Source organism: Nerophis lumbriciformis, linkage group LG24 (genome assembly GCF_033978685.3).
Source record: "Nerophis lumbriciformis linkage group LG24, RoL_Nlum_v2.1, whole genome shotgun sequence".
Lineage (NCBI taxonomy): Eukaryota > Metazoa > Chordata > Actinopteri > Syngnathiformes > Syngnathidae > Nerophis > Nerophis lumbriciformis.
The window spans coordinates 5,799,848-5,827,579 of record NC_084571.2 but is presented as its reverse complement, the minus strand read 5'-3'; the positions used below and the strand labels follow the sequence as shown (position 1 = coordinate 5,827,579).

At 41.1% G+C, this 27,732-nt stretch overlaps 2 protein-coding genes and 1 long non-coding RNA gene across 4 annotated transcripts; 1 reads left to right on the top strand and 2 right to left on the bottom strand.

Annotated features, from left to right (window-relative positions):
* Positions 1-115: 115 nt before the first annotated feature.
* On the bottom strand, positions 116-15,725 carry nucb1 (nucleobindin 1). 2 transcript variants are annotated; one of them, XM_061981402.2, is made up of 13 exons: positions 15,589-15,725; positions 10,577-10,682; positions 10,395-10,502; positions 10,199-10,331; positions 10,036-10,139; positions 9,789-9,974; positions 9,620-9,710; positions 9,492-9,550; positions 2,790-2,882; positions 2,627-2,716; positions 638-808; positions 466-577; positions 116-384 (listed from the first exon to the last, which is right to left on the bottom strand). In XM_061981402.2, the coding sequence occupies exons 1-13, from the start codon at positions 15,597-15,599 to the stop codon at positions 308-310; spliced, it is 1,341 nt and encodes a 446-aa protein (XP_061837386.1). In that variant the 5' UTR covers positions 15,600-15,725; the 3' UTR covers positions 116-307. The 2 variants fall into 2 exon arrangements, with proteins under 2 accessions (XP_061837386.1, XP_061837384.1); XM_061981400.1 differs by having other exon boundaries at positions 116-387; positions 15,589-15,724.
* On the top strand, positions 15,632-25,144 carry LOC133620144 (uncharacterized). The gene is made up of 4 exons (XR_009817481.2): positions 15,632-15,755; positions 16,332-16,909; positions 20,533-20,753; positions 24,436-25,144. It is a non-coding gene; the product is annotated as an uncharacterized lncRNA (long non-coding RNA).
* Positions 15,931-27,678, bottom strand: ccndx (cyclin Dx). The gene is made up of 4 exons (XM_061981403.2): positions 27,359-27,678; positions 20,527-20,742; positions 16,561-16,878; positions 15,931-16,477 (listed from the first exon to the last, which is right to left on the bottom strand). Exons 1-4 carry the CDS (start codon positions 27,608-27,610, stop codon positions 16,328-16,330), a joined length of 936 nt encoding a protein of 311 aa, XP_061837387.1. The 5' UTR covers positions 27,611-27,678; the 3' UTR covers positions 15,931-16,327.
* Between the last annotated feature and the right edge of the window lie 54 nt (positions 27,679-27,732).

Genomic DNA, 27,732 nt, shown 5'->3' with positions numbered 1-27,732 from the left:
AAAAAAAATTATCGCTTGACAGCACTAATTCAAAATTAACTTAAAGATCAGCTGCAGTTTTAAGATTCATCCCCGAAAGAAAACAACATGGGTGGAATAAATCCAAGTAATACAATTTGGACATTAAATTAAGAATTTATTTAAACTCACAGCAGCAATAAAACTTCATTGACATCTTTAATCTCATGAGGACCACGGCAAAGAACACTTTGTATATGGAAACTTTTCTGTAGCGGTGTAAGTCAGTGTGTGTGTGTGTGTGTGTGTGTGTGTGTGTGTGTGTGTGTGTGTGTGTGTGTGTGACTGTTCAAGTGTGTGTTGGCAGATTCTGGGGTGGTTCAGCGGGTAGATGATTCTGTACTTCGGCCTCAACTGCAACCTTCCCTGCTGAGAAACACAACAAGCAAATTCACTCCAGCCCAACTTTGGAGCTTCCCGTCTGTTTCCTGGCCGTGGAAAGCGCACCTTTATCTTCCGCTTTCGGGGGCTGGAACTGTAGTTCTCCACGAGGCCCGGCAGGCGGCTGACCATCAGCCGCCTGCCGCTCTTTCTGCCGCTGGGACATCTCCAAGACGGCCTGGAAGAGCAAACATCTTCACGTCTTGTCGCAGCTGGACAGATGTCAGGTGGAGGTTACCTGCTGGTACTCTCTCCTCTGGGCCTCCAGGGCTTTGCCTCGCTCCTTCAGCAGCTCCTGCTCCTGACGCAGAGTCTCCGCCCTCTTCTTTAGCTCCTCCTCTTTGTCTCGGAGCTTGGCCTCAAAGCGCTGGAGCTCCTCCTCCGTGTACAAGGGCTTGGCGTCCAGCGTCTGCAAAAGAGACGAGGGCAAGGTGACGTTCACAAAGCCTGCAGGACTCCAGGTGGGTAAAACTCTTAGGGACCCCCAAAATGTGGTGAATGTGTCAGGGTTTCATAAAGTAAGTCATATACAGTCGTAGTCAAAGTTTACATTCAGTACACTTGTAAAGAACATAATGTCATGACTGTGTTGAGTTTACAATAATTTCTACAACTTTTATTTTTTTGTGACAAGAGTGATTGGAGCAGATTTTTGTTTCATCTGACATCACATGGACAAAGATGAGACCTTCTGGAGGAAAGTTCTGTGGTCAGATGAAACAAAAATTGAGCTGTTTGGCCACAATACCCAGCAATATGTTTGGAGGAGAAAAGGTGAGACCTGTAATCCCAGGAACACCACACCTACCGTCAAGCATGGTGGTAGTAGTATTATGCTCTGAGCCTGTTTTGCTGTCAATGGAACTGATGCTTTACAGAGAGTAAATGGGACAATGAAAAAGGAGGATTACCTCTAAATTCTTCAGGACAACCTAAAATCATCAGCCCGGAGGTTGGGTCTTGGGCGCAGTTAAATGATAATGATAAATGGGTTGTACTTGTATAGCGCTTTTCTACCTTCAAGGTACTCAAAGCGCTTTGACACTACTTCCACATTTACCCATTCACACACACATTCACACACTGATGGAGGGAGCTGCCATGCAAGGCGCTAACCAGCAGCCATCAGGAGCAAGGGTGAAGTGTCTTGCTCAGGACACAACGGACATGACGAGGTTGGTACTAGGTGGGGATTGAACCAGGGACCCTCGGGTCGCACACGGCCATTCTTCCACTGCGCCACGCCAGTTGGGTGTTCCAACAGCACAATGACCCCAAACACACGTCAAAAGTGGTAAAGGAATGGCTAAATCAGGCTAGAATTAAGGTTTTAGAATGGCCTTCCCAAAGTCCTGACTTAAACGTGTGGACAATGCTGAAGAAACAAGTCCATGTCAGAGAACCAACACATTTAGCTGAACTGCACCAATTTTGTCAAGAGGAGTGGTCAAAAATTCAACCAGAAGCTTGTGGATGGCTACCATAAGCGCCTTTTTGCAGTGAAACTTGCTAAGGGGACAAATATTAACCAAATATTAACATTGCTGTATGTATACTTTTGACCCAGCAGATTTGGTCACATTTTCAGTAGACCCATAATAAATTCATAAAAGAACCAAACTTCATGAATGTTTTTTGTGACCAACAAGTATGTGCTCCAATCACTCTATCACAAAAAATTAAAGAGTTGTAGAAATTATTGGAACTCAAGACAGCCATGAAATGATGTTCTTTACAAGTGTATGTCAACTTTTGACCACGACTGTATATTAATATTTTTTCACTTCGCACAATATTATTTTAACCACATCCACACCAACATGATTTTTATTACACACAAATTGTTGGCAGATTATGTCTAATATTAATGCATGGTACTCTATTATACCATGGCGGTACCTAGTGGTTTTGGGGTCAAATTACACCTCTAATAGGATTGACACGTATTTCAAAGAGAAATGATTGGATTCCTTTGCTATACAGGGAAAAAGCTTGTATAAATAACAGTTTTACAGCATAAAAGGGAGTCAATGGGGGACAAAAGGGTCCCAGGGAACACCAATGTATACTCAATAGCTTCTGCTAAAAATAACTTGGCAATGTACAGACAATGTACATTTTTAGATGAACCATATTTCATCCCGCTAACCTTTAAAATGAACATTCTGTTGCATGATGTCATTTTTTAAAGGCAATAAAAAGACCCACAAAAGGTCCCGGGTCTCACCTCCCATTCTTTAGGGTTGTTGAACTCCTTCTTCTCTGTGGACTTGAGGAACTCCTCCAGGCTGACCAGTCGGTCTTTGTTGGTGTCCACCTTGAAGTGAAGACAGACGTGAGTGAAGGCACCGCACGGCGACGGGAAGAAAAAAAACCCAAAGGCGACTCACGTTCTTCATGACGTCTTCCCTCATCCTCAGCCTCTCCTCCTCCATCTCCATCATGTCATCTTCCTCGTTCTTGGGGTCGTAGACCTTCTCCAGCTAAAAGAGGGTCATGGACAACAAACTAAACTAGGCCCATCTTCCAGCAGTCCAAGATAATAATAACAATAATGATGTAGCAAGTTTGAGGTCTTCTCTGTGCTCCGAGCCTCACAATACTATCATATCTTTTAGCATTAGATAACAACACCATAGATTAGGGCTGGGCGACATGGCTGAAAACTGTATCACAATATCAACATTTTATATCGGTCGATATCGATAAATATTGATATTTTTTATAACTTATCGAAAAGAAGGACTCGGAGAAAAATATATGAAATGTAAACAATTTTATTTCAAATGTAACCTTCCTCTGATTATAATCCCCTCAGCTATCAAGACAGATAGGAAATGTCAACACAAGCATGGAAAATACTCAATCAATGTACCGTATTTTCCGCACTATTAGCCGCACCTAAAAACCACAAATTTACTCAAAAGCTGACAGTGCGGCTTTTAACCCGGTGCGCTTTATATATGGATTAATATTACGATTCATTTTCATAAAGTTTCGATCTCGCAACTTCGGTAAACAGCCGCCATCTTTTTTCCCGGTAGAACAGGAAGCGCTTCTTCTTCTACGCAAGCAACCGCCAAGGTAAGCACCCGCCCCCATAGAACAGGAAGCGCTTCTTCTTCTACTGTAAGCAACCACCCGCCCCGGAAGAAGAAGAAGCACGCGGTGCATGCTGGGATATGTGACGTTTCATTTCCATTTGTGTGTTTATGTAAATACCCCAAAATGGCTCCTATTAAGTGTGTTGTCTGTCTAATTATAAATAATGCAGACGAGGCGTGTTAACTGAGTTCTCAACGTTTACTCACAGCGTGCTCATAACCACATTCTAACTGCCAGCATACAACAACGCTTCTCAGGGCTACCGCGCATGCTCGTCACTATCGTTGCATGCTGGGTAGTGTAGTTGTTATATTTGCTAGCTCATAACATCACATTAAGAGACACGCTTACGCGCTTAATTCAATACTCGCCGTCATTCCGGGTGGATTGACAAAAGACCTCCAGCCGCTAGATATTGGTGTCAACAGGGCATTCGAAGCTAGACTGCTAACTGCGTGGGAACAATGGATGACCGAAGGCGAACACACCTTCACTAAGACAGGGAGGCAGCGCCGGACGACATTCGCCCAACTTTTCAATTCGGACACCGAAGGAGAAAAATTCGAGGGATTTATGAATGAAGAATAACTTCAGAAAGTGAGCGTTATGTTTATTTTGTGTGTTGTGACATTAACGTTCGAGCAACATTATGTTGCTATTGCTCTGCACTATTTTGAATTTTACTATGTTTGTGATTGCACATTTGCGTACATTTTGGGACAGAGTTGTTAGAACGCTGGTTTTTAATATATTATTAAAGTTTGACTGACCTATCTGACTGTTTTTTGGACATTCCCTTTAGCGCAGCGTAGGCGCGGCTTATAGTCCGGGGCGGCTTATTGGTGGACAAAGTTATGAAATATGCCATTCATTGAAGGTGCGGCTAATAATCCGGTGCGCCTTATAGTGCGGAAAATACGGTAAACAACGTTTTAAAATCACATTGAACACTGAACAATAACCTCTTAAAATGAAGGTGCAAAATTAAGGAATATGTAATAAAGTGTAACAAAATAGTGCAAAGTGTGAAAATGTAAACAAAGAGAATAACTATTTTCTGCAGGTTTAGTGTCAGGAAGTTACAGCTGTGCTCTAAAGGGTGAGCACGACTAAGGTGGTGTGGTAATACTGGTCTTGCTGGGGAAGAGCGCCTTGCATCATTTACAGACCACATTGGTCTGACTACGGTCCATTTTCAAATAATCCCCCAAAACTGCTATCCTGTCCAGGTGACTTTTCCTCTTTTATCCACAATTTCTTCATTTTTACTTTCCCTTCTTACTCCATGCAAAGAATCAGCCGCCAGACAACAAGATGGCGCAACCAAACTTGACAGTCGATACTAGCGTGTCACTCCCACTGATCACTTCCTGCATTGCTCGGTTACCAGAAAGCGAGTGCCTTTGTTTATGCAACAAACCTTGCTTTTCGCAACTGCCGGTTTGTAGCCTGCATTAATGCAATGCCTCTGTCTGCCTTTTGCGTCACAGATTTGGCTAATGTGTTTTCCGTAATAAAGAAGGGCTTCATACCTGCACATTGCTTGCCGTCTCTATAGCTTGGGTCCAGACCAACACCGCCAACAAAAAGAACTTAAAGGGGAACATTATCACCAGACCTATGTAAGCGTCAATATATACCTTCATGTTGCAGAAAAAAGACCATATATTTTTTTAACCGATTTCCGAACTCTAAATGGGTGAATTTTGGCGAATTAAACGCCTTGCTATCATTCGCTCTCAGAGCGATGACGTCAAATCGGGAAGCAATCCGCCATTTTCTCAAACACATTACAAACACCGAGTCAAATCAGCTCTGTTATTTTCCGTTTTTTCGACTGTTTTCCGTACTTTGGAGACATCATGCCTCGTCGGTGTGTTGTCGGAGGGTGTAACAACACGAACAAGGACGGATTCAAGTTGCACCAGTGGCCCAAAGATGCGAAAGTGCCAAGAAATTGGACGTTTGTTCCGCACACTTTACCGACGAAAGCTATGCTACGACAGAGATGGCAAGAATGTGTGGATATCCTGCGACACTCAAAGCAGATGCATTTCCAACTGGACTGGACAGATCAGCTTTCAGGAAAAGAGAGCGGATGAGGGTATGTCTACAGAATATATTAATTGATGAAAACTGGGCTGTCTGCACTCTCAAAGTGCATGTTGTTGCCAAATGTATTTCATATGCTGTAAACCTAGTTCATAGTTGTTAGTTTCCTTTAATGCCAAACAAACACATACCAATCGTTGGTTAGAAGGCGATCGCCGAATTCGTCCTCGCTTTCTCCCGTGTCGCTGGCTGTCGTGTCGTTTTCGTCGGTTTCGCTTGCATACGGTTCAAACCGATAAGGCTCAATAGCTTCAGTTTCTTCTTCAATTTCGTTTTCGCTACCTGCCTCCACACTACAACCATCCGTTTCAATACACGCGTAATCTGTTGAATCGCTTAAGCCGCTGAAATCCGAGTCTGAATCCGAGCTAATGTCGCTATACCTTGCTGTTCTTTCCGCCATGTTTGTTTGTATTGGCATCACTGTGTGACGTCACAGGAAAATGGACGGGTGTATATAACGATGGTTAAAATCAGGCACTTTGAACCTTTTTTTAGGGATATTGCGTGATGGGTAAAATTTTGAAAAAAACTTCGAAAAATAAAATAAGCCACTGGGAACTGATTTTTAATGGTTTTAACCATTCTGAAATTGTGATAATGTTCCTCTTTAATATTTTATCTTTTTTTTTTCTAGTAATTTTTTTTCCCATTAAAAGAAACATTGACAAACAACTCGATCACGGGGATGGTCACGCTCATATCCTGTTTAAATGAAGAAATGCTCAGTCATGGTACTTAGCATATATATTGTGTGTGCGTGCGCCTGTTTTCTACAGATTTATGCATATCTGTGTGCGCTGTATGTGTATATGGATACGTATATATGTATACTAGGGTTGTACGGTATACCGGTACTACTATAGCATCGCGGTACTAAGGAATCAAAAACGGTACTATACTCTGTTTGAAAAGTACCGGTTTGCCAGATTATTTTTTTTTTTACAGGCATGACGGCGCGTCATCATGTCATGACATCGTTGGTTTATGAGCAGAGGAGCATGTTCGGCAGCGCACACAATCACGGAGTACTTACAAGCAGACACTGTGTGTGGACAGAAAAGGGAGAACGGATGCATTTTGGCCTAAAAACTCAAGATAAAGGTGAAGTTATAACACTGAAACGCCCTCAGGAAGAGGTGCTTTAAGACATGGCTAGCTAGCTAGCGGCTAATGTCCATCCGCAATCAGCAGTGTTTTAGCTACTTCTAAATCACTAATCCTCGCCTCTATGGCGACAAATAAAGTACGTTTCTTACAAGTATCATCCCTGCAGGACGAGGAATAGCTAAACATGCTTCACTACACACCGTTGGAGGATACAATAGCTCACTGGCGTCACAATGTAAACAAATGCCATGGGTGGATCTACACCTGACATCCACTGTAATGATACCAAGTACATGGGCGTATCTAGTCGATACTACTGTTATTACGTCAATATTTTTTATCGTCCCAAAATCTTTTTTCTTTTTTAAATTCATATTATATTCATAAACTCAGGAAATTTGTCCCATGATACATGACCAATGTATTATCCTGTAACTACTTGGTATCGGATCGATACCCAAATTTGTGGTATCATCCAAAACTAATGTAAAGTATCCAAACAACAGAAGAATAAGTGATTTTTACATTTTAACAGAAGTGTAGACAGAACATGTTAAAAAGGAAAATAAACAGTAAATGAACAAGTAGGTTAATAATCCATTTTTACAGCTTGTCCTCTTTTACGGTAATTTAGAATGGGGAATGACAATATGTTACTGCATATGTCAGCAGACAAATTAGGAGCCTTTGTTTGCTTACTTACTACTAAAAGACAAGTTGTCTAGTATGTTCACTATTTTATTTAAGGACAACATTGTTCTTCGATTGCAATAAGAAACATATGTTTAATGTACAGTACGTTTTTCTGTTAAAATAAAGCCAATAATGCCATTTTTTGTGGTCCCCTTTCGTTAGAAAAGTATCAAAATACATTTTTGGTACCGGCACAAAAATATTGGTATCGAGACAACCCTAATGTATACCTATATATGTGTATATGTATACGTTAGAGATGCGCGGTTTGCGGGCACAACCGCGGAGTCCGCGGATTATCCGCGGATCGGGCGGATGAAATTTAAAAAAATAAGATTTTATCCGCGTGCGGGTCGGGTCGGGCGGATCAATTAGATTTTTTTTTTTTTTTTTTTGCGGGTGGCAGTTAAACCAATTCGGAAATATATACACATAGTTAAATGTTGTTACCCACATACGAAAAACGAGCAGGCACCTGCTGCATATGCCACAACAGAAGAAAAAAAAAGAAAAGAGATGGACACTTTTACGGAGCGGAGAAGGGACGCCTCGCCGGTGTCCGGGACCGAGGCCCCTTCCCCCGAGAGGGCCCCACCGGGAGCCGTAGCTGAGGCGATCCGCGAGAAGGGCCCGACGCATGTCCAGGGTCACTAACGCGCCCACCGCACCGACACCCCGCCTCGTCCGCCTTCGCCGCGGCCGGCGTCACGCGCAGCAGGTAAGCAGCTTACCTGCCCGCCACCCCCCGAAATTCACATTTCTATCACAATTATCATACTGTAAACATGGTAAGCTAACTTCATTAAAATTAATAGTCCTGTCAATAGCATGGAATTACAATTCAAATGTAGTTTTTTTGTAAGCCTTTCAAAAGAATTCAAAATATGAAAAATTAATGAAAATTAATTTAAGCCATCAGACACTTTGAAAAGTGGCACATCACATCTCTAATGTAATCATTTTAACTTTTCAACAGAAATAGCACTGCAAAAATATTAAGGACATACTTCTGTATTTTGGTAGTTATGCTGTCAACATTTAACAAGATTTCTTCAACTTGGACTTGAAAGCATAAATAGTATAAACACTTTTAACAGTATGTCGTGCTGTGAAATACAGCCGACAGGATTGCGCACCACACAGGAAGCAAGGCCAAAGTGCATGCAGGTGCAGGAGAAGAAAGGACTTCTTTCATTTAAGGTTTGTGATAAACCATCAAACTCATTCGTTAAAAGGACTCTATAGTAATATAAAGCGAATTTTTCTGGACATTATCATGCAAGAAAAGTTTATTTTTGGGACCGCGATCACCGCGTAATGATTTTTAAAGGTTGCATTACAAACATGTAACTGTCCCATGTGATCAGCCAGTGCGATTGGAAGTCCATGCTCAATTATTGCCTCCGTAAATAAAACTTTGGCATTTATCACATCCAAAGAATCTGTTTGGGCGACGAAAAACGTTGAAAGTTTTCCACTTGTATCGCTAGCAACGGCATTAGACTTGTGTTTTTTTGTCCCAAAGTGGTCTTTTACATCGCTAATTCCTCCGTGTCCGATCGAAAAATCTTGTCTGCACAAGGTGCAATTCGCGTAGTTTTCACCCTTTTTTTTTTAAATTAAAGAAAAAACTTATTTTTTATCACTGCACCCGTAACCCGGAATAGGTTGATGAAAACCGTACGAATTACGGGAAAACCGGAGTAGTTGGCAGGTGCCTCACTAATGCCTTGCATCGTCTATATTAGATATACCGGGCGGATGGCGGGCGGATGCAGTTCTGTTCAAATGTTAGATCGGGTGGATTGCGGATGGTTGACGACTTTCTGATGCGGTTGCGGATGAAATATTTGCCTATCCGCGCATCTCTAGTATACGTGTATATGTATACTTATATATGTATACGATTACATGTCTATTGCGATATATATTGATATCGTTTTATCGCCCAGCCCTACCATGGATTATTCTGCCTGTGGATTCTGGGTAAAATCCAACCAATCCGATTCGACTATAAACATCCCTAGTCAAAGAATGTCCTAGCGTAAAAGCTGCAGAGTGACGCCTCTCACCTCTTTGGTGAAAAGAGCCTCCAGCTCCTGCTCGTCCAAAACGCCGTCTTCGTTGGTGTCTGACGAGGTCAGAGGGCAAACCAGGTCACATGGTGCACAGGAGACAGGAGACAGGAGGTCTCACTCACCGTGAAGCTTGAAGAACGTCTTTGGGTTGAACTCTTTGGGGTCCAGTCCGTCCGTCTCCTCCCAGACTTCTCTCAGCTGAGCGACGCTGCCCTGATGACAGGAAGCAAAGACACACACGTGACCGTCCACTTCCTGAAAAAAAACCGCGCGGCTCATTTTGCCACCCACGGGAGCGTTGACTTTGGGGTGCTGGCGGTGTTTCTCCTTCAGCTCCTGCATTCGCTTCTCCTCCTTCTCCCTCTTCTCCTGGTCCAGACTCTTGAGGTACTCGCGCCTCTCGTGCTCCTTCAGCATCTCGTAACGCTTGAACTCTTCGTGTCTCTCGGCGTCGTAGTTCTCCAGGTCTTTGGTGGCCTAGGGACGCGGGCCGAGTAGATCAGTAAAGCGGACTGCGAACATGGCCGGCGGGTCTTACCGTGGAGATGAGCAGCTCCAGGTCTTTGGCCTCGAACGTGTTCTGATTGTGTGGGTCCAGATGTTCGAACTGTTTGAGCAAAGAGGCGTGGTCCATCTGCACGCCTGCAACACGCAAACGTTACATTCAGGACCGTCACCATCCCGGATTGAGGTAGACTCACTTTGTGTGTTGGTGCTGTCCAGTTTGGCTTTGAGCAGCATTCTCAGACGAGACACTTCCTGCCGCTTCAGCTCATCCAGACGAGTCCTGACGTTGTGACTGACCAGGTCCAGTTCTTTACTCAGCCGACCGTTCTACCAGGAGGTGACGGCACCTTCAGAGATTGTTTGCGTGCGATGTCAAACCGGACGAGTTACCTTAATGTCCTCCGTGTTGGCCGTCTGCAGCTTCTCTCTGAAGTGAGGGTCCGTCTCCAAAACCTCGATGACTTCTCGGAGGTATCGGTCGTAGTATAGACCCGTGTCCTAAAGGGTCAGGGTTAAAGTGACGTTCAAAAGTGTCAGGCCACAAACGAGCCAAAGATGGCGGGGATTCGAACCATGCTCTCCTCTTGACCGTCGTCTTTGGCGTCCTGGTGCACCTCATTGCGGTCGATGGGCACCGACCACACGCCCGCAGAGACGAGGAGAAGCAGCAGCCCGGAGCTTTGCAACGTCAGGTAGAAAACAGAACGTAAAACTGTATGTGCAACAACATACTTAACAGTGTTGGCGCAACAAATTTAAAGTCATCAAGTCAAGTCATAAAAATGGGGTCCCACAGTAAATTGTTGGGGTCCCACTTTTTTGTAACCATAGTTTTTTCTATATTTATATTTAATAAGTTGTAGGTGTATTTATTTCAGTATAAAAGTGTAAAAAGTTGTTTGCTTCGGTCATGAAATGATGATAATGGTGTGCCAGGGTATACATACATTTATTTAACACTTAAAGGCCTACTGAAATGCGATTTTCTTATTTAAACGGGGATAGCAGGTCCTTTCTATGTGTCATACTTGATCATTTCGCGATATTGCCATATTTTTGCTGAAAGCATTTAGTAGAGAACATCGACGATAAAGTTCGCAACTTTTGGTCGCTGATAAAAAAGCCTTGCCTGTCCCGGAAGTAGCAGACGATATGCCCGTGACGTCACCGGTTGTGGAGCTCCTCCCATCTGCACATTGTTTACAATCATGGCCACCAGCAGCGAGAGCGATTCGGACCGAGAAAGCGACGATTTCCCCATTAATTTGAGCGAGGATGAAAGATTTGTGGATGAGGAAAGTGAGAGTGAAGGACTAGAGGGCAGTGGGAGCGATTCAGATAGGGAAGATGCTGTGAGAGGCGGGTGGGACCTGATATTCAGCTGGGAATGACTAAAACAGTAAATAAACACAAGACATATATATACTCTATTAGCCACAACACAACCAGGCTTATATTTAATATGCCACAAATTAATCCCACATAAAAAACACCTACCCCCTCCCGTCCATATAACCTGCCAATACAACTCAAACACCTGCACAACACACTCAATCCCACAGCCCAAAGTACCGTTCACCTCCCCAAAGTTCATACAGCACATATATTTCCCCAAAGTTACGTACGTAACATGCACATAGCGGCACGCACGTACGGGCAAGCGATCCAATGTTTGGAAGCCGCAGCTGCGTACTCACGGTACCGCGTCTGCGTATCCAACTCAAAGTCCTCCTGGTAAGAGTCTCTGTTGTCCCAGTTCTCCACAGGCCAATGGTAAAGCTTGACTGTCATCTTTCGGGAATGTAAACAATGAAACACCGGCTGTGTTTGTGTTGATGCAGTCGGCCGCAATACACCACTTCCCACCTACAGCTTTCTTCTTTGCTGTCTCCATTGTTCATTGAACAAATTGCAAAAAATTCAACACAGATGTCCAGAATACTGTGGAATTTTGCAATAAAAACAGACGACTTAATAGCTGGCCACCATGCTGTCCCAAAATGTCCTCTACAACCCGTGACGTCACGCGCAGGCGTCATCATACCAAAACGTTTTCAGCAGGATATTTCGGCGCAAAATTTAAAATTGCACTTTAGTAAGCTAACCCAGCCATATTGGCATGTGTTGCAATGTTAAGATTTCATCATTGATATATAAACTATCAGACTGCGTCGTCGGTAGTAGTGGGTTTCAGTTGGCCTTTAAATCTCTAGAGTCTACATCAACTTCAGATCTATCCCTCAATTCTAAGTTTTGGGGGGTTTAATGTTGTTTTTTTGTTTGTTTGTTTTCTGCCCTTTTTTGTCAAAGAAAACTATGTTTTTTTTATGGCAAACACAAAAAATATGTAAAATATTGCACAAAAATGTTTCAAAATGGAATATTTGATGTGACGTAATCGGAGCCTTGGATAAATCAATAATTCATAAAAACATTGATTTTGATTCAATATTATGTTTTGAGCAATGACAGTTTTAAAGAAAAAAAATAGCTTTGTTTTATTAGTCGACTTAGCAACTTTTTCTGAATTACATTTCACCTGTAAGCTTTTTTATTCCACTTTTGTTATGTTTTTGTTTATTTTAATGGTATTTTTAGAATGTGCCGTGGGCCTTTAAAACATTAGCTGCGGGCTGCAAATGGCCTCCGGGCCACACTTTTGACACCCCTGCATAAGATATTAAAAAATTAAACCTGATAAGTCTATCGATTATAAGCAGAGCCTGGCGGCGCATGCACGTTTATCATAACGGACAGTCAGCATCTCTGCTTCAGTAAACAATGACGGTGATGATGTCAGCCATAGTTGCCAACCTTGAGACCTCCAAATTCGGGAGATTTTGGGGGGAGGAGGATATTTATAGCTAGAATTCACTGAAATTTAAGTATTTCCTATATATATATATATATATATATATATATATATATATATATATATATAAATAAATACTTGACTTTCAGTGAATTCTAGCTATATATATTAGGGCTGTGTCCCACGATTCGATTCAATATCGAATCTTGGGGTCACGATTCGATTCAAAATCGATTTTTTTTTCCCAATTCAACACGATTCCCGATTCAAAAACGATTTTTTTTCCCGATTCAAAACGATTCTCTATTCATTCAATACATAGGATTTCAGCAGGATCTACCCCGGTCTGCTGACATGCAAGCAGAGTAGTAGATTTTTGTAAAAAGCTTTTGTAATTGTAAAGTCCACAGTTTTTGGAAACTGTGGACGTCGTGTCCTCCGGACCAAAGAGGAAAAGAACCATCCGGATTGTTATAGGCGCAAAGTGTAAAAGGCAGCATCTGTGATGGTATGGGGGTGTATTAGTGCCCAAGACATGGGTAACTAACACATCTGTGAAGGCGCCATTAATGCTGAAAGGTACATACAGGTTTTTGGAAGCAAAAAAGCCATTATCGGACATCTCTAACCCTCAGGAATTTTTGTGGGATTTAAAAACAAAACAAAAACTGTCATTGCTCAAAAAAGGATAATGAATTCAAATCAATGTTATAAATGCAGCTGGGATAGTCGCTTGTCCCGCCACCTCGAGAGGGACAAGCGGTAGGAAATGGATGGATGGAGGGTTAACTTTAATGCTTTATCTAGAGATTAAAGCATTAAATAATAATAAAAAAATATGTATAATAATATATGACTTATTTTTAACATTTTATGACTAAGACGGTCCCCTTCTGGGTCCTGGGGAGCTCTAAAGGTAAAATAAAATATTTATATTGTATACATGGTGTTTACGTGACGTCACACATCCGGGTTATCCCGGGTCATCCGCCATCTTGGGAGGCAAACAAAACACACCTGGCCTAGTTGACACGCTTCACGATTATTGACAATAGCTTCGAGCAAACACTGGTGAAAGGCGCATAATGGTTATTTCCTGTTGGGTGAATGGATGTACAAATCGACGGGATGGATCAGTGCAGCGAGGATTTTTCAGTATTCCTAAAATTAGACACAACGAAGGAGAACAGACAAGGAAAATCAGCGAGGAGAGACGACGCTTGTGGTTGGCAAGCATCAACAGGAAAGAGGAGCCATCTCAACATTCCAAAATATGTTCTGATCACTTTGTAACAGGTAGGATTACGTCTCAATCTGTTTATTAAACATTTTAGAACGATGTATTGTTTATTTTTTTGTCAATTTGCTATTCTCGAAGCCCTTTATGGGATGGACCACGAAAGCGAAAGCCCCCCCCCCCTCAGGATATATAGCGCCCATCTCAGCCCAGGTTGCTTGTACACGAAATGAGTTGTAGATCTCAATGGATAAAATATTTAGGTATCAACCTTGTCATAAGTTAGATACATTAGAGATGCACTTTTGTTTGGTAATTACATAAGTGTTGCAATGAAATAAATGTTGTTGTTTTTTTTACCCCCAGGCAATCCAGCAGCTTTGTACGACAGGGCTAACCCAGACTGGGCACCAACCCTGAAGCTTTCAGCCAAATTGACACCAAAGAAGTCGGAGAAAAAGAAACAACAATCAACCTACTCAGTTAATAGGTAAAACTTTCTTCTTTTTTATCAAACACCAATACTTATAAATGTATGCATATGTCCTGTTATGTAGACTCCCCTATGTATGCCTCCGACCTTTAATAAGTATATTGACCTTGTACATATACATATACATGAACATCAACATGTGTAGTGTTATAACATCATGATCTATAAGTGCATGGATGTTGAGGTAGTGTTTTATTGTTGATTCTATTTACTCTATTATCAACCTGTCTATGTACGTTATGGCCGGGAGGCATTTGTGGTCATACGTGAAACTTTGTTTCGGCACTTCGTACGGGTCAACGCCTATGCATTGTGTCTTCTGGTTGTATCTTTCCAACGTCTGGTTGTCCAAGCCTTCTTTATACTTCTTTTTTGCTGGTTTCTCGGCCATTATGCATACGTTTGTGAACGGGTTCGTATATATGAATTTGCTGATGTTGTACCGGTGCGCTTGCCTTTCAAAATGGCGGATCGCGCGGAGCATCATGGGAAATCAGTCGGGCGTGAAAACTATGTATTGGTTGTGAAAATGAAGAGTATCACAATGGGCCACATGTTTTAATTTTATTAGACCTAAATATTAAAGCTTCAGTGTGAGAACTGGTTAAAAACATGCCTTTAAAACGGCAATAAGTGCTTTTGACTGATTTATTATCCTTGCAAGATTCCGAAGCTATTTAACAGCACACTTTCACTTTTGATATGTGTACCTAATGAAGTGTTTAGACTAGAGGAATTATGTGCTGGCTGGTGATCACATGCCGAATTTAAACACAGACCTTGTACTTAACTACGCAATTTACAGATGTTTTGTTTTGTTTGCTAACTGCTTTGGTTACGAAGTAAACAGAATGTTTTGCCTCTGAAGTCCTTCGCTAGCTAAAATAGCTAGCTAGCTGTCGCCAAGCCAAAAATATATATATATAAGCAGCAACCCGATGCGTTAAATGCTTGGCTCCACATGCACCTAAACGATATGCTCACAGATATTAATTGATATCCGCTCTGTTTAAAAATAACGGTTCAAATGGAGTTCTCTTACCGCAGGTGCATCTTTAACGTGTGGGCCGAGATCCAGGAAGTGCAAGCCGTGTTGGTGTTGGAGCTAATGACGTCACCTACATGGTGCCTTCAAAGACTCGTAAAAAATACGGTAATATAAAAGAAGAACGTTAGTGGAACGGGTCCGGCGGGTTCTAAAAGTGGAAGGTATGTGCAGTCATAATTTTATTGTACTTTGTACATATAAACTGTAATAAATTGTTTTTTCCCAACGTTGACATTTCGATAAATTTCCGTCATTACACATCCTATGAGTAGCACTTGAAGGCAGCGTTAACGTCAACAACAAAACATGGACGCTAAATGTTTTCAAACGTTTTTATTTGTTTCCAAAAATAGATTTCTTCATTTACTATAATTATCTTATTAAGCAAACACAAAAACTCAAAGGGATGGCAGATAAACAAATAAATTAACATTAAGAGTAAATAATTGCACATGATAATAAATAAAACGTATAAATATTCAAAAAGTAACATAGATAAGTCTTGAATAAATCTAATAGAAATAGAGCAAATATGGCACAAGGGAAGAGCACATGTAGTTTAAAAAAGTCTGGCAAATAAATAATGCAAAAAATAAATAAACAGTACAGTCACGTAATCATTTCAGGGTATAAAAATATGTTATTTTGAGGTCATAATTTATATCAGTTTAAAAGATGAAGACTTTTGATTGATCCACACTTGCAATTTGACAGCGTGAAATGATTTTTGTGTTCAGAAATCGATCTCTCTCATGTCCGTGGGCGTGCCGGCCCTTTCGTCCTCCATCTCGTCGCCCTTCTCCGTGGGAGCCTCTGCCAGGCCGCTGCTCAGCCGCTGATGGAGGGCACACTCGATCATGCGGCTGTAGTACTGCAGGACCACCTGTAGGCCCACACAGAGAGTCTGTCAGAAAGCTTGATGGCAAAGAACCACGGCGGCATGGTGGATGTGGGGGTTGCACTCACCAGGTCGGCCTGGCACAGCTCGGCCAGCCTTAAACTCATCGCGGACCGCTGAGTGCGCCCCCTGTCGCTCAGACCTCGCAGGGCGCAGTTGAGCGACGCGGCGGCCATGAGTGAGGGCGGTGTCCCCAGGAAGCGGGGTTCGCAGACGCACATCGCCGCCAGCGTGTCGCTGTGCCGCCGCAGGGTGGTCCGCTCCTGTTCCGAGTCGCCGCCCTCGCTCCATTCCTGCACCGAGGCCAGGAAGTGCGGGAGGAAGTCCTGCGGGGTCACGGCGGCTGTGTCCCAGCGTAGGGTGCCGAGCACAACGCGCTCCATTTCCTGGTTGGGACAAGTCAATCATAACACTGTGGTACAGTAGGGGGCCATTTTTGTTCTTAAGGGTCCCATCTTCTCTAATCAACACAATTAGACTAATTATTGAACACTTTTTGCCATTTTCTAAGGTCAAAAATCCATCCATCCATTTTCTACAGCTTGTCCCGTTCGGGGTCGCGGGGGGTGCTGAAGTCTATCTCAGCTGCATTCGGGCGGAAGGCGGGTGTATAAGCAAAAGTCATTGTGCATTCGGGGCAGTGCCCCACCATTATATTTAATACAGATCAGGGCGGCCTTTTGTATTTTTCAGGGACCTATCTTCTCTATTGAACACAATTATACTAATTATTGAACACTTTTTGACATTTTCCAAGGTCAAAAATGTACAAGCAATAGTCATGCTGCATTAGGGGCAGTGCCCCACTATTATATTTAATACAGATCAGGGCAGCCATTTGTATTTTTCAGGGACCCATTTTCTCTAACACAATTAGACTAATTATTGAACACTTTTTGACATTTTCTAAGGTCAACATTTTCTAAGGTCAAAAATGTATAAGCAAAAGTCATTGTGCATTAGGGGCAGTGCCCCACCATTATATTTAATACAGATCAGGGCGGCCTTTTGTATTTTTCAGGGACCTATCTTCTCTAATGAACACAATTAGACTAATTATTGAACACTTTTTGACATTTTCCAAGGTCAAAAATGTACAAACAATAGTCATGCTGCATTAGGGGCAGTGCCCCACTATTATATTTAATACAGATCAGGGCAGCCATTTGTATTTTTCAGGGACCCATTTTCTCTAACACAATTAGACTAATTATTGAATACTTTTTGACATTTTCTAAGGTCAAAAATTTATAAGCAAAAGTCATTGTGCATTAGGGGCAGTGCCCCACCATTTTATTTAATACAGATCAGGGCTGCCCTTTGTATTTTTCAGGGACCCATCTTCTCTAACGAACACAATTGGACTAATTATTGAACACTTTTTGACATTTTCTAAGGTCAAAAATGTACAAGCAATAGTCATGCTGCATTAGGGGCAGTGCCCCACTATTACCGGTATATTTAATACAGATCAGGGCAGCCATTTGTGTTCTTCAAAGTCCCATCTTCTCTAAAGAAGACAATGAAAGTAATTATTGAACACCTTTGGATGTTTTCTAAGGTCAAAAATGTTCAAGCAATAGTCATTGTGCATTAGGGGCAGTGCCCCACCATTATATTTAATACAGATCAGGGAGGCCATTTGTATTTTTCAGAGACCCTTTTTCTCTAACACAATTAGACTAATTATTGAACACTTTTTGACATTTTCTAAGGTCAAAAATGTAAAAGCAATAGTCATTCTGCATTAGGGGCAGTGCCCCACCATTATATTTAATACAGATCAGGGCGGCCATTTGTGTTCTTGAAAGTCCTATCTTCTCTAATGAAGACAATTAGACTAATTATTGAACACCTTTGGATGTTTTCTAAGGTCAAAAATGTTCAAGCAATAGTCATCCTGCATTAGGGGCAGTGCCCCACCATTATATTTAATACATCGCAGGGAAATAAATACCGGTACTATAATCTTTATTTTGTTGTTTTTCCTAACTTAAAGTAATTTTAAAGAGTTTAACAGGAGTGTCGAAAAGTTTTTCTAGCGAGGGCCACAAACAGAACATTTAGAGTCAACGCTGGGGGTGTGTCACTTTGATATATAAAGCTAAAAGCAAATCAATATAGATCACTACACGCTGATCTATTAAAACCTAACATCTTAGCAATTTTTACAAAATGCCGATGGCCAATAACAAAACAAACTTGGGGGGCCGAAAATGGTCCTCCGCGCAGCTCTGGGGACACATCTGGGGCGGTATAGCTCGGTTGGTAGAGCGGCCGTGCCAGCAACTTGAGGGTTGCAGGTTCGATCCCCGCTTCTGCCATCCTAGTCACTGCCGTTGTGTCATTGGGCAAGACACTTTACCCACCTGCTCCCAGTGCCACCCACACTGGTTTAAATGTAACTTAGATATTGGGTTTCACTATGTAAAGCGCTTTGAGTCACTAGAGAAAAGCGCTATATAAATATAATTCACGTCACTTCACATCTGTCCTAGTAAATTTGGGTGGAATTAAAAAAAAAACAAAAAAACATTGATCCGTGGGGCACAAATATTTGTGCCCCATGAGTTCTGCCTAGCAACAAGTGATGAATCTTACCTAGCAACAAGTGTTAGTGCACCTAAAACAGGGCCGCCCCTCCCTATGCGCAGATCAAGCGTTGTGCGTTTTACGTGAATAAGCGCATGTAAAATGTCGATTAATGACTGACAGGGCACTGCAAACGTATTCTTAGCCCCTTCCTGCTCTCTCACTGATAAGAATATAATGGCAAATACAAATAAAATCCTGCTCAGTTCCTCTGACCTAAAATTATATTTTGTTATGTCATTTTGGATTTACTGTGGCCCTCTACTAAACTTGATTGTTTAGTGTAAATGTGGCCCGCGCACTTTGGGCGGCTAATAGGGCTGCGAATTTTTGGGCACCACACGATTCGACTTAATTAGATTCAAAACGATTCTTGATTCAAAATCAATACTTTTTTGATAACTTTGGGTGCCAGTTCTATGATTAACTACATTCCTCCATAAAATAGATAAACAGATCTGATAAATATTTATATAAGATAATGTAATGTTGACTTAAGTCTTCGCATCTCACCGTTTCTTTATTTTATCCGTTATTTTATCCTGGATAATTTACATTGAAAGAAGGTATTGTGCGTCGCTACTGCATCAGTCTGCCGCCATCTGCCGCCAGCCACAATAGGAGCAGCTGATTGCTTGCACATACATTGACTGGAGTGGCGGCAGCCAATCCAGAGGGCGCTTAAAGTCGACTGGCAAGTCATCTTTAAACACTGTCATGTGTGACGTGGGTCACACTTGAATTGCTATTGCGACATCCGGTGGACACATTTAGAACAGCAGTTTTTGTCATTAAAAAATTGCATCTCATTTTCATACTTAGCAAATTCATTTTGCGGGCCGCAAAATTCATTTTGGATCCCCAAGCTGAGATAGGCTCCAGCGACCCCCCGCCACCCCGAGAGGGACAAGCGGTAGAAAAAGGATGGATGGATGAGTTATGAATTATTGACTTAATTAAGGTTCCGACTTGTCCAGGGTGTATCCCGCCTTCCGCCCGAATGTAGCTGAGATAGGCTCCAGCAAGCCCCGCGACCCCGAAAGGGACAAGCGGTAGAAAATGGATGGAGATTCCAATTACTTCACTTTAAATTTTACACTTTGAACATTTGTTGGGGGGAAATTTTACATATTTTGTGTTTTTGCCATTAAAACAGGGTTTTCTTTGAAGAAATGGCATAGAACATTTAAAAAATTGTTAACTTTAATGCTTTATCTAGAGATTAAAGCATAAAATAATAATTTTAAAATATTTTTAATAATATATGACTTATTTTTTACATTTTATGACTAAGACTTCTGGGTCCTGGGGAGCTCTAAAGGTAAAATAAAATATTTAAATTGTATTGGCCCCCACATGGTTACATGTTATTGTAGTCAGCATTTAATCACATGGTTAAAACGGAGCACATTTAGCTGCTCACGCCATGATGTCGGACTCACCCTCAGGTCGGACGGCAGGAAGTTGTCGTCTGCAGCGGCACAGAGGGCGTCTGATTGGATGTTGTCACACTCCGTCAGCTTGGAGGCGATGAGGACGCAGGCGGCGGCCAGGCAGTGCGGAGACGCGGGCAGGGACAGCGTGGCGGACAGGAAGCGGTCCATCAGCGAGACCGACAAGGGGAAGACGGCCTCATCGCAGCCGCAAACGCAGCACACCTGCGGAAAAGGTGAAGGTTTGTGTTGTCAGTGGAAGTTTCCGTAACAGCTCAGACGCTATCATTTTTGAGGAAAAATAAAATTGCTACCATTTTTCCAATTACAGTAATGCACTGTAAAACTAAAGTCTGCAGTCTCCAGAATTTAATTGAAAAAAACAATAGTTCTGTTTTTCTATTTACAGTAATGCACTGTAAAATGAAAAACAAAACATACTGTAAAAATAAATCGGTAGCGTTTACGAAAAAAAAAAAAAAAAAGGAACTGGCAGCTCAGTCGCCAGAATTTTACTGTAAAAATAACACTGGGACTGCTTTTTCATTTGCAATAATACAAAGTCATCCACTGTAGATTTTACAGTTCAGTTGCCAGAATTTTACCGTCAAAATGACACTGATACCATTTTTCTATTTACTGTAATGTGCTGTAAAAATTACTAGATTTTTCAGTAAAAACTGAGAATTTTATTGTAAAAATGATAGTTGTAACATTTCTTTATTTACAGTAATGCGCTGTAAAAGCGACCATATATTTTATAGTAAAAAAATAACAATGGTACATTTTTTTAATTTAAAGTAATGCACTGTAAAAACGATGGTAGATATTAGGGTAAAAACTCAGCTCAGTTGGCAGAATTTTACGGTAAAAATAACAGTGGTACAGTTTTTCTATTTACAGTATTGCACTGTAAGGAAAAACAAAAGTGTAGCGTTTACGGTAAAAAACAAAACAAAACAAAAAACTAGCTGTTCAGTCGCCAAAATGTCAACATAAAAAATAAAGTTGGTGCTGTTTTTCAATTTACAGTAATGCACTGTAAAAAAAACGACGGTAGATTTTAGGGTAAAACTTGTCAGCTCAGTTGGCAGAATTGTATCGTAAAAATAACAGTGGTACAGTTTTTCCATTTACAGTAATGCACTGTGAGGGGAAAAAAAAGTGTACCGTTTACGGTAAAAAAGAAAACAAAACAAACAGCTCAATTGCAACAATTTCCACATACAAATAAAATTGGTGCAGTTTTTCCAATTTACAGTAATGCACTGTAAAGTCAACTACCGTAGATTTTGAAAGACAGTGGCAGAATTTTTCAGTTTACAGGAATGCACTTAAAAAACTCCACTGTAAATATTACGGTAAAAACTATCCGCTCATTTGGCAGAATTTTACCGTAAAAATAACAGTGGTACCACGCTTCCCTTTACAGTAATGCACTGTAAAAACAACCATATATTTTACAGTAAAAAAAAAAATGGTACAGTTGTTTTAATTTACAGAAATGCACTGTAAAAACAATGGTAGATTTTAGGGTAAAGTTGGCAGAATTTTACCGTAAAAATAACAGTGGTACCATTTTTCCATTTACAGTAATGCACTGTGGAAAAAAAAGTGTATTGTTTACAGTAAAAAAGAAAACTAAACAAGCAGCTCAATTGCAAGAATTTCCACATAAAAATTAAATTGGTGAAGTTTTTCCAATTTACAGTAATGCACTGTAAAGTCAACTACCGTAGATTTTGAAAGACAGTGGTAGCATTTCTCAGTTTACAGTAATGCACTTAAAAAACTCCACTGTAAATATTACGGTAAAAACTGTCCGCTCAGTTGGCAGAATTTTACCGTAAAAATAACAGTGGTACCATGTTTCCCTTTACAGTAATGCACTGTAAAAACAACCATATATTTTACAGTAAAAAATAACAATGGTACAGTTGTTTTAATTTACAATAATGCACTGTAAAAACGACGGTAGATTTTAGGGTAAAAACTGTCGGCTCAGTTGACAGAATTTTACTGTAAAAATAACATTTATACCGTTTTTCCATTTACAGTAATGCACTGTGAAGAAAAAAAGTGTAGCGTTTACAGTAAAAAAGAAAAAAACAAAACAAGTAGCTCAGTTGCCAGAATTTCAACATATAAATAAAATGGGTGCCGTTTTTTCAATTTACAGTAATGCACTGTAAAGTCAACTACCGTAAATTTTGAAAGACAGTGGTACCATTTGTCAGTTTACAGTAATGCACTTAAAAAAAACCTCTGGCTACCGCACATACTGGGAGTCAAATATATTGTACATGAAAATACACATATATATACTCACTTACACACAATTATTCATACATATATACATACGCGCACACATAGGTACTTACGCGCCCACATACATACACAAATACAGTACATACCTACACACTCAAATTTTTTTTAATTAAATCAACACAGAAAAAACACACGATACACTTTCAACTAGTGCATCAACCCAAAAAAAACCCTACCTCCCCCATTCACACTCATACACACCCACTCACACAAAAGGGGTTGTTTCTTTCTGCTACCAATATTCTGGTTCCCACAACATGGACAGCACTTCTGCAAGGGACACAGTCCCTGAAGCACACTTGATTGTTTGTGCCCCTGGTCCACTAACATTTTCATTTAATTACTTTTTTTTTAATGTAATTAGTTTTATATTGTTTTACTTTCTTTTTTATCCAAGAAAATATTTATTTATCTTATCTAAAAAAAAAGAAAAAGAAAAAAGGACCTTATCTTCACCAGACCTGGTTGTAAATGAAATTAGCTTCGTTTAAAGGTTTTTTTTAAAACCAGGTCCAGTCCAGATAATGTCCAAGCAACACACACCTTCATTCATGTACACTGAAAAAAAATAAAATAATAATAATAATAATAATAGAAACATTTTGTAACACAACAGATTGCATATAATCTATAAACAAAATTACAATTTCAAAAAAAAAAAAAATGTGTGTACAGTCCAGATTATGTTCAGGTCACTAAAAATTAGGGAATACAACAACACTCAAAGTTCATACATCCACATTCACTGTACAAACATACATATACACATACTGTACATATACATTCACTGTACAAACATACATATACTGTACATATACATTCACTGTACAAACATACATATACAGTACACATACTGTACATATACATTCACTGTACAAACATACATATACTGTACATATACATTCACTGTACAAACATACATATATACATTACATATATACATACTGTATGAATGCATTCACTGTACAAACATACATATACACATACTGTACATATACAAGTACATATAAATACATACACATGCATATAATCACGTTTCAGCAAACGTATATTAATCGTTGTTGCCCTAGGGGAAACTGGGTAACACATGACACACTGACAAAACTTAACCTATATGTTACTATAACAATCTACAAGGTTAATATAGTTGGCTTCTCTTTCCTCCCCTCCATGTATCCGCTTTCTTTATTATTTCAAGTTATCATTATATATATGTATTGTTGTGTTTGAACAATTGTATTGTTGATAATAGAGGTAATTATTGTTATTCATTATCAATAGTGCTATTTTTATTGGTATTTGTATTGCTCAATTTGTAGTGTAATAATGTTCATTGTCATTTCTGTGTTATTAATATTTACTTCACTAACTGCTTCTTTGCTATTACTTTTACCATCATATTTGTACATATCGTATTTGCTGATGTTGTTCTGTTGTTGTTGTTGTTGTTATTGTTGTGTCTGCTGTTGTTGTTTTTGTCTCTCTGTCTTATCCCCCTCTTGTCCCCGAAATTTCCCCCTCTGTCTTCCTTTTTTTCCCTCTTTCTATCCCCTCCTGCACCAAATAATAATATAAATCCATTTAATAAAGTCTAATACAAATTTAGGCAACAAGAGAAGTATCCCACTCTTTTGAGAAGTATCCCACTCTTCTCAAAAATGACTAATGATCTACTGCTAACGATGGATTCTGATGCGTCATCTATGTTGCTGCTTCTTGATCTTAGCGCTGCTTTCGATACCGTCGATCATAATATTTTATTAGAGCGTATCAAAACACGTATTGGTATGTCAGACTTAGCTTTGTCGTGGTTTAACTCTTATCTTACTGACAGGATGCAATGCGTCTCCCATAATAATGTGACCTCGGACTATGTTAAGGTAACGTGCGGAGTTCCTCAGGGTTCGGTTCTTGGCCCTGCACTCTTTAGTATTTACATGCTGCCGCTAGGCGACATCATACGCAAATACGGTGTTAGCTTTCATTGCTATGCTGATGACACCCAACTCTACATGCCCCTAAAGCTGACCAACACGCCGGATTGTAGTCAGCTGGAGGCGTGTCTTAATGAAATTAAACAATGGATGTCCGCTAACTTCTTGCAACTCAACGCCAAGAAAACGGAAATGCTGATTATCGGTCCTGCTAAACACCGACATTTATTTAATAATACCACCTTAACATTTGACAACCAAACAATTACACACGGCGAATTAGTAAAGAATCTGGGTATTATCTTCGACCCAACTCTCTCGTTTGAATCACACATTAAGAGTGTTACTAAAACGGCCTTCTTTCATCTCCGTAATATCGCTAAAATTCGTTCTATTTTATCCACTAGCGACGCTGAGATCATTATTCATGCGTTCGTTACGTCTCGTCTCGACTACTGTAACGTATTATTTTCGGGTCTCCCTATGTCTAGCATTAAAAAATTACAGTTGGTACAAAATGCGGCTGCTAGACTTTTGACAAGAACAAGAAAGTTTGATCATATTACGCCTATACTGGCTCACCTGCACTGGCTTCCTGTGCACTTAAGAAGTGACTTTAAGGTTTTACTACTTACGTATAAAATACTACACGGTCTAGCTCCGTCCTATCTTGTCGATTGCATTGTACCATATGTCCCGGCAAGAAATCTGCGTTCAAAGAACTCCGGCTTATTAGTGATTCCCAGAGCCCAAAAAAAGTCTGCGGGCTATAGAGCGTTTTCTATTCGGGCTCCAGTACTATGGAATGCCCTCCCGGTAACAATTAGAGATGCTACCTCAGTAGAAGCATTTAAGTCCCATCTTAAAACTCATTTGTATACTCTAGCCTTTAAATAGCCCCCCTGTTAGACCAGTTGATCTGCCGTTTCTTTTCTTTTCTCCTCTGCTCCCCTTTTCCTTGAGGGGGGGGGGGGGGGGGGCACAGGTCCGGTGGCCATGGATGAAGTGCTGGCTGTCCAGAGTCGGGACCCGGGGTGGACCGCTCGCCTGTGCATCGGCTGGGAACATCTCTACGCTGCTGACCCGTCTCCGCTCGGGATGGTGTCCTGCTGGCCCCACTATGGACTGGACTCTTACTATTATGTTGGATCCACTATGGACTGGACTCTCACAATATTATGTCAGACCCACTCGACATCCATTGCTTTCGGTCTCCCCTAGAGGGGGGGGGGGGTTACCCACATATGCGGTCCTCTCCAAGGTTTCTCATAGTCATTCACATCGACGTCCCACTGGGGTGAGTTTTTCCTTGCCCCGTATGTGGGCTTTGTACCGAGGATGTCGTTGTGGCTTGTGCAGCCCTTTGAGACACTTGTGATTTAGGGCTATATAAATAAAGATTGATTGATTGATTGATGGTTGTTGTTGTTATTGTTGTTGTTGTGTCTGCTGTTGTTGTTTTTGTCTCTCTGTCTTATCCCCCTCTTGTCCCCGAAATTTCCCCCTCTGTCTTCCTTTTTTTCCCTCTTTCTATCCCCTCCTGCACCAAATAATAATATAAATCCATTTAATAAAGTCTAATACAAATTTAGGCAACAAGAGAAGTATCCCACTCTTCTCTTTTGTAAAGTACATCTGTACAGCAGATATGGGCATCTACATCAACAGTATGATTTGCCTGAGTATGTTACGATCCGCTGCCCGGATCATAGTTTGTTTGTTTGAGTCACATGTGTTTTCAGCACCTTGAGTTTCGTTTATTTCTGTTGCCATGACGGCAGATTGTATACACCTGCCTCTGGTTAGTGTCCGGGACGCGCACCTGTTGTCCGGGCGCTAATCAGAGGGCTATTTAGTCTTTGGCCTGGCCTCACTCGGTCTGGCTTCCTACTGAAACGACTTGGTCGCATAGTGATGCGGGTGTGGTTCTCCCAAGGATGCAGACGGCTTCGGACACAGCTTGCAGGTAGGAAAAATGATTTATTTTAAATATAAATCATATGATGAATAAACAAAAAGACATGCACGTAGCACAAAAGGCAAAACAAAAGGGCTAGCGTGGGAGCTAGCAAACCAAAAGAGCCTAGCGTGAGAACTAGGAGCTAAGAAACAATAAATAATCGTCGTCATCAGTTGTGTGAGAACAAACTAGGAAGCCAGACCGAGTGAGGCCAGGCCAAAGACTAAATAGCCCTCTGATTAGCGCCCGGACAACAGGTGCGCGTCCCGGACACTAACCAGAGGCAGGTGTATACAATCTGCCGTCATGGCAACAGAAATAAACGAAACTCAAGGTGCTGAAAACACATGTGACTCAAACAAACAAACTATGATCCGGGCAGCGGATCGTAACAGAGTAGCTGGACAGGACAAAATTTAAAAAAAATTAAAAATTAAAAAACATAAAAATAAATACATAAAAAATAAATTTAGAAAACACTGTAAATATTACGGTAAAAACTGTCCGCTCAGTTGGCAGAATTTTACCGTAAAAAAAACATTGTTACCGATTTTCCATTTACAGTAATTCACTGTAAAAAAAAAAACAGTGTAAAAACCTTCTTACAGTGTGGACGTACCTCCAGGGTCCACTTGCACAGCTCCTCCCTGCGTTGCGGATCCTGCTGGATGATGCTGATGTACAGTGGCGAGGGAGCGTAGCGGTCCTCCATGTGAAGCAGCCTCTGGATCACCCGATTCCCGGACACCGACGGGTCCCAGGCGGCCCGCAGCTGAGCCTGGCCCCCGTCGGCGGTGCGCACAGGCGTCCGCTCGGCATCTTCCGCTTCCTCGCACCACAGCGACATAGCTACGCCTGTGTTCATTTGCATGCTGGGTGTGGAGAGAAAAAAAAAAAAAAAAAAAGAAGAAGAAGAAAAAATCCAAACTCGGTGTGGCGCCAAGCTGCTTGTCACCGCCCGGCCGCGCCCTCTCTCGCTTTTATAGCGGGCTG